Raw genomic sequence first — 8973 nt, 5'->3', positions numbered from 1 at the left:
TTACAGGACTGTCACTTCAACTAATGCCACTTACATGCTCATTGCACAAGTTTTGCACAGCCTGTAAAAACCAACTTGTCATCAATTCTCTAAATATTGAATCCTTTTCTCTTTTTCATTGTTGTTTCTGCTATTTTCTGCACACTCTCCATATGCTCATGTAAAGCTGAGGAGCACGAGCCAAAGAATTTCATTATGGGTAGATGTGGCTGCTCTGTTTATCTGTACATGACAGTAACACTTGAAACTTGGCGCTCTAACTGAAGCGCTGTTAACGTCTGCGTGCACACCGCGTGGCGTGAGAGCGCACCTGGATTTGAAATGTGCAGAGTAACAGTTCCTGCCTGTCCTGCTCGCTCCCAGCAGCGTGCTGATGGCAGACTGCAGCGAGTGGTTAGGATGGAGGGCGATCGAGTGTAAAGCAGGCGAGAGAGCAGGTGGAGCTTCAGCACGTTGGTTTTAATACCTCAGAAACACAAACAGCAGCACACACACAGTCCCAGATGTTCCTCACAGCACTGACAGCTGCACACCTGCCTCAGGTGCAGGTCAGCTGCGGACGGGGCTCAGCGCCGCAGTCGCAGAAAGAAGGCGTGGCGGCACTCTGCGCTGTCCACGGGGTAATATTTATCATAAAAGTCCAGGATGTACTCCTCGGCCTTGAAACCGAACTTCTGGTACAGCAGCATGGCGGGGTTGCTGGCCGACACGTGCAGCGTGACGTCCTTCCCCATACACGTCTGAAACACGCACAAACACACACACGTTAGGATGGTCGCAGCAGCACGGACGCCCCGACCCGCCCACCTGCAGTCGCACCTGGATCAGGTGGTAAATCATGAAGGTCCCGATGCCGGCCCGCCTCCACTCGGGGTGGACGAGCAGGAAGGAGATGTAGGCCTCGTTGTACTTCACGTCCGGCACCATGAAGCCGAAGCCCACCACCACCTTCTTGTAAAGGACGACCACGCTGAAGTCAGGGTACTGCAGGCACTCGGATAGATCCACACCTGTGGGAGGAGCAGACGGAGGTCTGAGCCACGGCCGGACGGCGCCACGGGGCGTAACGGGCAAGCGTGCTACCTGGCCAGAAGCTGTCGTGACACATGGCGTTGACGGAGGGGATGTGGTTTGGACGGACGTAGCAGTAGTCGATTGGAGCGTCGGGTTCAGGTGCCCAGCCCGGCTCCTTCCTGTGCGGGTACGCTCGGATCTCGGCCAGCAGCCGGAGCTTCGGCGGACGGCTCTCGTAGTCCCGCCTAGACAAAAGAAAAGAAAGATGGAGAACGCGGATGTGGACCTCCATAGGGCTGTTCCATATAACGATATAAAAACATCTTTCATTTTACGCTATCGTTTGTTTCGTGGTGTCGCAAAATAAACTGTTTGCGGTAATATTTTTCATGTTCTGATGTCCCTGTAGTTATTATTCATTTCTTAAAGTTCTTTCTCTTAGATTTAATATAAACACTACGGACGCACAAGCGCCTGGTTTTATGCGTCGTCGTTAGCAACAACAATGGTAAAACCATTGCATGTCCGCTTGTTTATGTTCCACATAAACCTTTCACAATAAAGCTCAAGATCCTGTTGAGACTTTTCAAAGTAAACTGAATCACATGAAAGATGCAGAGTGTTTACGGATGCTAAAAAATAAAGCTTAGACTCAAACGTTAGAACAGGCTTTTCCCCGCAGCACGCCGTGTAATAAATACTCAAAGAAAACGGCGCCGTTACAGCTTATGTCTAAAAACGTGTCGTTTCATGCATCGTTAAAAACTTACAGAACTTACAGAAAATGTTACATTTGTGATTTATATCGTTATCGGACGATAGCTGTCTTATATCGGGACGTGAGATTCTGGTCATATCGCACAGCCCTAAACCTCCACCTCGCAGGAAGCTCAGAGGACTCTCCGACCACAGGTGTGGCTCTGACCCGGAGGTTTACCTGATGTAGGGTTTGAGGAGGCGGGAGGTGTACGGGCTCCTGATGGTCTGCTCCAGGCTTCCTTCGGCTCCCATCAGACGATGCCAGAAGGACACGGACGGCTGCTGGACGCCTCGCCTGCCGGAGACGCCCGTCTGTAAAACATGGACAGGTGAAGCGAACAGTGTGAACGCTGCATCAGCTGCAGTGATTGGTGCACGCGGGCGCGTCACGTGGACGGACAGGAAGTGTGTGCGTTACCTGGAAGCGATCGAGAATCCGCAGCTCCTGGCTGCTGGTACAGTACTTCCCTTTCACACCGCCGCCGATTTGTGCTCCCGCCTCCTGGGCGCCATAGATCCCTCCCACTAGGCTGAGGGTGGCGCTGACCACTTGGTCAATGTCCAACAGGGGGTGCCTCCTCTGTCGTTTTATCTGGCGAACCAGCAACTTCCTGTGGAGGCGTTTAGCCTGCGGCGTGACGGCCAACGCGAGCGGGCAAGCGTCCAGCCTTCGCAGCAGCATCCTCTCCTCGTACAGACTGAGAGCGGCGTAGCGAGGGCTCTGGGCGTTGCCGGCAGCGTTCTCCGGATGAGTCGTCCTTCTGCGCTCAGGTCCCCCGCCACCGCCGCCTGCGGACAGCGGGGTGTCTTGACTTTGTCCTACGGGTTCTTCCAAGTCGTGGTCACGGCCTTCGTCTTCCTCGCTCTCTGCTTCACGCTTGATGTGAGGCGGTGGTGGGCGGAGCTTCTTGCGGGTGCCCAGGTTGGCACTGGCAGGCGGGATGTACTCTGTTCCCGGGTCGATCATCCCCTCCGCCTCCATCTCCTCATCATCTGAGTTGGAGGAAGCAGAACACGCCATCAGCGCTTACATCACATAAAACCACATGACCCTGCACCAATCAGGTGTTACCTCACCGTGGAACAACGCCTGTGGCGGCATGGCATCAGGGATAAGGTCTGCCTCCGACAGCAGGCTGGGCGTCGCCGAATGCGAGGCTGGCGTTCCCGGGGCAGAAAAGTCAGGTGAAGGCGATGGCGTCGGGCTGGTGAGTGGCGTTCTGTCTGAGGAGCTGAGCGAAGAGAAGTCAATGACCTCGCCCTTCTCCAGGACCAGATCTGGGCGCCGCCCACCACCTGCACCACGGCCTCCACCCAGTTTGACAGGCGTGGAGGCAGCGCTATGGTCCGTGTATCCGCCCGCCGCCTCCTTCTGGGCCCGCCGGATTTCTTTGGCCTCCTGAGTGCGCGAGCGTTTCTCCTTCAGCTGCATGGCGTTCTCCACGGGGTTCCGAGCTCCGCGTTTGCGCAGACCCTCCACGGTGATAATCGGGTCCAGCACGGGTTTGGACGCTGTGGGTAAATGGCGTCCAAGGTCAGAGGTCAACAGACACCATCCAGTTGGGAGCCAGCGTTCGATCGCGGCTTACCTTTAGTCTTTGTCACGGATTTGTCCACTTCTGGTCGCAGGGTCGGAGGTCGGTTGTGGACCAGCTTCCACCAGCCGGGCTCACCGAACTCCTGCGCTCCGGAGCGGAAGAAGGCGGGGCTTCCGACCGACAGGCAGCCCGCTACCGTGCTCCACCAGGTGGACGTCTTCTTCCTGCAAAGAAGAGCGCAACACGAACGTGAGCGCCAGCACGTTAACGATGGAGAGCAAAACTTTATTGTCCGTCTGCGACCGACCTCGAGCCCAGCAGGAAGTTCCAGTGTCGACCAATGAAAGCGCAGATGTCCTCTTTCCACCTGAAATAGCCCTGCCGGCCCGTCCCCTCCAGAGACAGGTTGTACATGGCCAACATCACCACCTGTCGCAGGAAGAAGCCGCCGTCAGCACGCCGCATATCTGAGGTGTGTGTCTGTGTGTGTGGGTGGGGCTAAAGTCCTACCTGCTGCCAGGTGAGCCTCATCCTCTCAAAGCTCTCCTTGCCATCTTCGGAGCAGTCGGAGCAGACGAATTTGAAGAAGTTGTCTCCCTTCAGGTAGCTCGGCTGCTCGCCGCGGAGCTGAGCTGGGGACGATCACAGGTACAGAGTCAGCTGCTGCCGCACACCTGCTGGGGGTCTCCTAGGTTACCACCAGTGCCTGCTCTCAACCGATGAAGCTGCAGACGAGCTGGACTAACAGCTTCCTGTCTGGCTCCACCCACACCACATCAGACCTCACCTTTACTCTCATACCTGCTTACAGCACGGTCAGAGGTCACATTAGGGCTCAAATCATGTGATTGTCCATCGCGTCGTGTGACACTTAACCGAGAGCACGCTCACGCCGTGTTCTGGAGCTGGGCTAAACGGCGTTCGTGCACACGCGAGGAGGAGCTCGTGCCTGAAGGTGGCGCCATGTGGAGGAAGCTACCGCGCGCAGAAGTGCAGATCTCGCTTCAGAGTTCAGCGGGTACGACCGTTGATTCGCGTGACAGCTTTATTGAGCGCCATGTGAGACGGACCGGCCGGCACGCGGTGGGAGCACGAACGCAGCGGAGCGTCTGGATCCCTTTTGTTCCCGCCATAACGCTCTCAGCATATCGTCCGACCCTGTAGCTACAACTGTGGTGTCGCCGGGAACCCACAGACTTGATTGCGTTGGGTTGTTATAGCAACAAGGCCGAGCATCCTGTGACATCACTTGTGCGCGACATGAACGAGAACAAAGCAGGACGCCGAGGCGATGGCGTGCCTCCTGCTCGGTCCGCGGCGTTTTGTCAGACTCGTGGGCCGCAGGTTTCAATTTTCCCGAAAGACTCGCTCTCATGACTCACAGAATGACACACCTGACCAGCCAATCGGTGGCATGCGGTCTGCTGATGTCACATTTTCAGATTGCTCGGCAGCAGGTAGCGCCACCTACTGGAGAAGGTAGTGACATCAGTCACGTCAGAAATGGAGCGCTGCGATTGGCCAGCTCACCTGCGGGGATCCACTTGTGGCAGCGGTCGCAGTAGAAGGACATGTCCTCGCAGGCCCACCCCCCGTCGGTGTCCTCACCCACGTCACTGGTCAGGGAGTCGCCGCTCTGGTCATGTGACAGGTCCACAGAGCCCTGGTCCTCCGACTCAACAATCAGCAGCGTCTCGCCCTCCACCTCCCCCTCTTCCAGACCGTCCGACGCCGACGTGCAGGCTGCCTCGTCCTCCCCTCCCACCAGCTGCTCGCCACTGCTGTCCATCATCCTGCTTCAGGTACGGCAGACCTGGGCAGGTGACCGCTGCAATCTACGCAAGAGCAGAAACATTACAGGTGACCCAGTCGTAAGGAGACTCGGGAACGCGATAGCGTAGGTCCACAACAGTGTTTACCTTTTCTCAGGTGTCCTGTGGGTGGAGCCTGGCCTCCCTGCGGCGTCTCTCCTCCTCCAGCTGTCGGGTCAGCAGCCGCTGCTCCTCCAGCATCCGCAGGTTCTCTTTCCTGCGCTCGAGCCGTTCCAGATCCCTGACCACGCCCTCACGCAGGCGCTGCACGACAAACACAAAGACCACTCATCGTTGATCAAGCTCTGGGAACATGTGAGCCCTGCCCTCATGAATCTCCACTGGTTCACTTACAGATCCTGCTTCTCACTCATTAATCCCTCAGTGCTCCGCCCCTCAGCACCTGTACACAGTCCGGTCTGCTTTCTGTCCCTTGCAACAGAACCCTCAAAGGTGGAGTCTCTCCCATAGGAGCTTCACTTCAACTTAAACACACAAACTTAAACCTTTGACCTTTTTGACTTGTGTTGCGAAGCATTCTTGGGTTTCTTGTAAGGCGCTGGAGAAAGTGATCATTATTGATCACTGATTACTGAAACAGGTGTCACAGGTGAGATGCCTCCAGCAGCTTCCAAGCTTTGTTCTCATGGTGCGAACACCTTAAACCCAGGTGTGGGATTTTCTGTTTCTTTGTTATTTAAGAGCAGGACTCGAGACCTCACAGAGGTCACACGACAGGAAACCCACCTCCAAAATAAAGGCACACGTGTAAGCGTAACAGAATCAGAAATGAAAAATCTGACCCCACTGCAGTTCTGTCAGTCACGTGTTCTGCACTCACCTGAGCTAAAGTTAACTCTGATAACGCCTGATTAGCTAACTGAGCCATAAATGTAAGGACTCATTGTTTACCTGCCAACTGAGTCTTTTATTTTGAAAAGCGTTGGAGGATGCGGTTGTTGGCTGCTGTTTATCGTCATTATCGTGTTTATTTATTATTACTCTTTTAACGTCTGTGTGACGTCACCTGTGTCCGTTCAATTGAGTTTAACCACCACCTGTGCTTTGGCGTTAGCCTCGTTAGCCCCCGTGACCCGTTCTGGCACACGCAGCTAGATGTTAGCCCGGCTTGCCCCGGCCCGGCTTACCTCTCTGTCCCAGGCCTGTTTGAGGTGCACCGCAGCCACGGTGCTCACGGTCAGAACCACGGACACTCCCAGGACCACCTTAGAGACCGCGGACATCACGCTGTCTCAGCTCCGGCTAACGGCGGCTAAGGTCTTCTTCTTCTTCTACGCTCACCTGAGCTACACCGCCCCCACCGGCCGGAGTGTGGTGAAACACACGCAGGCTGTGTCCCAATTCAGGGTCTGCACGCTTGGAGTACGCATTTTAAGTGCGGTTACGTCACCGCCACGCGACGACGGTTGTCCCAATTCGAAGTGTACTTCAAATGCATGCTCCAAATGCGTCGATTTCCCCAAATACCAAGCGGGTTTTTTTTGTTTTTTTTTATAAACTTTATTTAACAAACAATGAGTATACAACATACGAACAGATGAAGTATACAAAACAACAGAACATGAACACACAAAGCCAGGGGTAAAAGAAAAAGGTAACAATTATAAGAATACACGCAAAAATTCACAAACATAAATTGTTTTGAGCGTTTTTGTTGGTGCAGTCTGATATTGATTGTATGTGCATGTGCACATCCTTAAAATAATGACAGAAATATGGTGTTTTGTTAGTAAACTTACATTTATGGATAAAAAATTCAGCTAAAAGTATTAAGAAATTTATCATAAAAAACATTTCTCATACTTCTTGGGGAACTTAAAGAAACAGAATAAAACATTTTCCCATCGTAAAGAAAACTCCCTTAAAATATGGACAATAACAAAGCTGCTAAATTCCTTCCAGAATCTCTGTGTAAAAGAACAGCACCAAAAAAGATGTGTCACAGTTTCTGGATGATCCCCACAGAAAGTACAATTAGTATTTATGTCCCTTTTAAATTTGACCATGTAGTGACTGGCTGGATAACATTTCTGTCGAATTTTAAAAGAGACTTCTTTCACCTTATTTACAATCAAATATTTATGGGGGATCATCCAGACTGTCTTCCACTTGATATCTGGAACAAATCGGTTCCAATAAGATATTATATATGGGAGAGAGACGATATCTTCTTGGCATAAACTACGTATTCTCTTATTGCTGTTACCAAGTTCCTGTGAAAAGCAGATTTTTCCTATTGGTGACTCAGCTGGATCAGGGAGAGTGACTGAGGTAGAGATCGAGCTGCCAGTGTTTTTATATAACATTAAAGTCCCTGAGGGTATGGCACCAAGCACCATTGAGAATTCCTGAACACTGATTGGAAAATTATATAGTGCAATAAAGTCGTTGTAAGTAGTTGTCCTTCTTTACTAACCAGCTGAGCCACCAATAGGATCCCATTTTGGAGCCAAGTTTCCAGGAAACGTGATTTATTTTTCTATAAAATATCTCTGTTGTTCCAGATGAGGTATTTGTGAGGTGAGAAGTTGTGTTTATAAATGAGGGTCCACGTTAAGAGGACCTGCATACGGTCAATATCTTTACTACTTTTCTTATCCAGATGTAAGGAGAGAGCAGCATATGTTCATCGGGATATCCCTTCAGCTTTAGTAAGTAACACTCTACCTTTCAAAGACAAGTCCCTTTGCAGCCACTGGTTGAACTTTTTTAGGGTTTTCTGTATAATTGGAGTGAAGTTTGAAGAGCATCTTGATTTTTGGTCTTTGGATATTAGCAGTCCCAAGTATGTGACTTCTTGTTTAACAGAGATATTACAGATAGTATTTGCAGGGCAGTCTTTAATTGCTAGTAACTCACACTTTTTAAGATTTAGGCATAAACCAGAGGCCTCAGAGAAATCACTAATCACAGTAAGGGCTGGTGGGATTTGGTTTGCATTCTTCAAAAAGGGTGTGGTGTCATCGGCTAACTGGCTGATGACTGAGCTCCTTATCAGCTATGGTGATTCCTTGCACAACACTGTTTGAAATATTAGTTGCAAGAATTTGTGTACAAAGTAAAAATAAATATGGTGAAATAGGACATCCTTGGCGAATACCACGTTTCAGGTCAAATCTTGGGGTGGAGCCGTTAATCATTTTAATAGAACTATTGCCATTTGTGTATAAGGTTTTGACAGCTTTACAGAAAAACTTGCCCAAGCCAAATTTTTCCAAACAGTGGAAAATAAATTGATGTTCAATTGTATCAAAAGCCTTATAAAAATCCAGGAAGAGAATGAAACTATTGTCAGGTATCAGATCAGAGTAATCAAGTAAATCCAAAACCAGTCTAATGTTATTAGAAATGTGTCTGTTTCTCATAAAGCCTGATTGTGTCTCATCAATAATTGTTTCCAAGACCTCTTTAATTCTGTTAGCAAGTACTAAAGCCATAACCTTATAGTCATTATTGAGCAGGGAGATGGGTCTCCAATTATCAATAAAGAGTAAGTCTTTGTTTGGTTTTGGAATAAGTGTTATGAGACCTTGAGTAAGAGAAGGAGGGAGGGTGTTATTCTCTATACTTTCTGTAAAAACCTGCAGTAAAAACGGAGCCAGGAGATTAGAAAAGGATTTATAAAACTCTGCAGTCAAACCATCTGTGCCGGGAGATTTATTGGCCTTAAGTGCAGAAATGGAATTACAAACTTCCTCCACAGTCAGAGGGCTGTCACAATAACTTCTATCTTCCACAACAATAGATTTTAGGTTTTTAATATTATTGAAAAATCCTGTTGAGACAGCCTCATTATATTTTGAGTCGTATAGTTTAGTATAGAATTCGGC

The 8973-nt window shown here is 50.4% G+C and overlaps 2 protein-coding genes across 2 annotated transcripts; both read right to left on the bottom strand.

The window, feature by feature from the left end:
* Positions 1-438: 438 nt before the first annotated feature.
* On the bottom strand, positions 439-5103 carry kat14 (lysine acetyltransferase 14). The gene is made up of 10 exons (XM_012915649.4): positions 4842-5103; positions 3822-3943; positions 3619-3740; positions 3363-3535; positions 2851-3285; positions 2192-2766; positions 1952-2085; positions 1084-1259; positions 820-1010; positions 439-740 (listed from the first exon to the last, which is right to left on the bottom strand). Exons 1-10 carry the CDS (start codon positions 5101-5103, stop codon positions 567-569), a joined length of 2364 nt encoding a protein of 787 aa, XP_012771103.3. The 3' UTR covers positions 439-566.
* A 133-nt stretch (positions 5104-5236) lies between these two features.
* Positions 5237-6480, bottom strand: pet117 (PET117 cytochrome c oxidase chaperone). Its single transcript, XM_012915651.2, has 2 exons — positions 6271-6480; positions 5237-5386 (listed from the first exon to the last, which is right to left on the bottom strand). The coding sequence occupies exons 1-2, from the start codon at positions 6364-6366 to the stop codon at positions 5237-5239; spliced, it is 246 nt and encodes an 81-aa protein (XP_012771105.1). The 5' UTR covers positions 6367-6480.
* Between the last annotated feature and the right edge of the window lie 2493 nt (positions 6481-8973).

This window comes from Maylandia zebra, linkage group LG6, assembly GCF_041146795.1.
Source record: "Maylandia zebra isolate NMK-2024a linkage group LG6, Mzebra_GT3a, whole genome shotgun sequence".
Taxonomy (NCBI): domain Eukaryota; kingdom Metazoa; phylum Chordata; class Actinopteri; order Cichliformes; family Cichlidae; genus Maylandia; species Maylandia zebra.
This window is presented reverse-complemented; position numbering and strand designations above follow the sequence as displayed.

Coding starts and splice junctions, on each gene's coding strand:
- kat14 (XM_012915649.4), bottom strand. CDS start 5,103: ATGATGGACAGCAGTGGCGAGCAGCTGGTGGGAGGGGAGGACGAGGCA. Junction 1,011..1,083: donor TCACGACAGCTTCTGGCCAG/GTAGCACGCTTG, acceptor CTCCTCCCACAG/GTGTGGATCTATCCGAGTGC. Junction 741..819: donor TGATTTACCACCTGATCCAG/GTGCGACTGCAG, acceptor TGCGTGTTTCAG/ACGTGTATGGGGAAGGACGT.
- pet117 (XM_012915651.2), bottom strand. CDS start 6,366: ATGTCCGCGGTCTCTAAGGTGGTCCTGGGAGTGTCCGTGGTTCTGACC. Junction 5,387..6,270: donor AACAGGCCTGGGACAGAGAG/GTAAGCCGGGCC, acceptor TTTGTCGTGCAG/CGCCTGCGTGAGGGCGTGGT.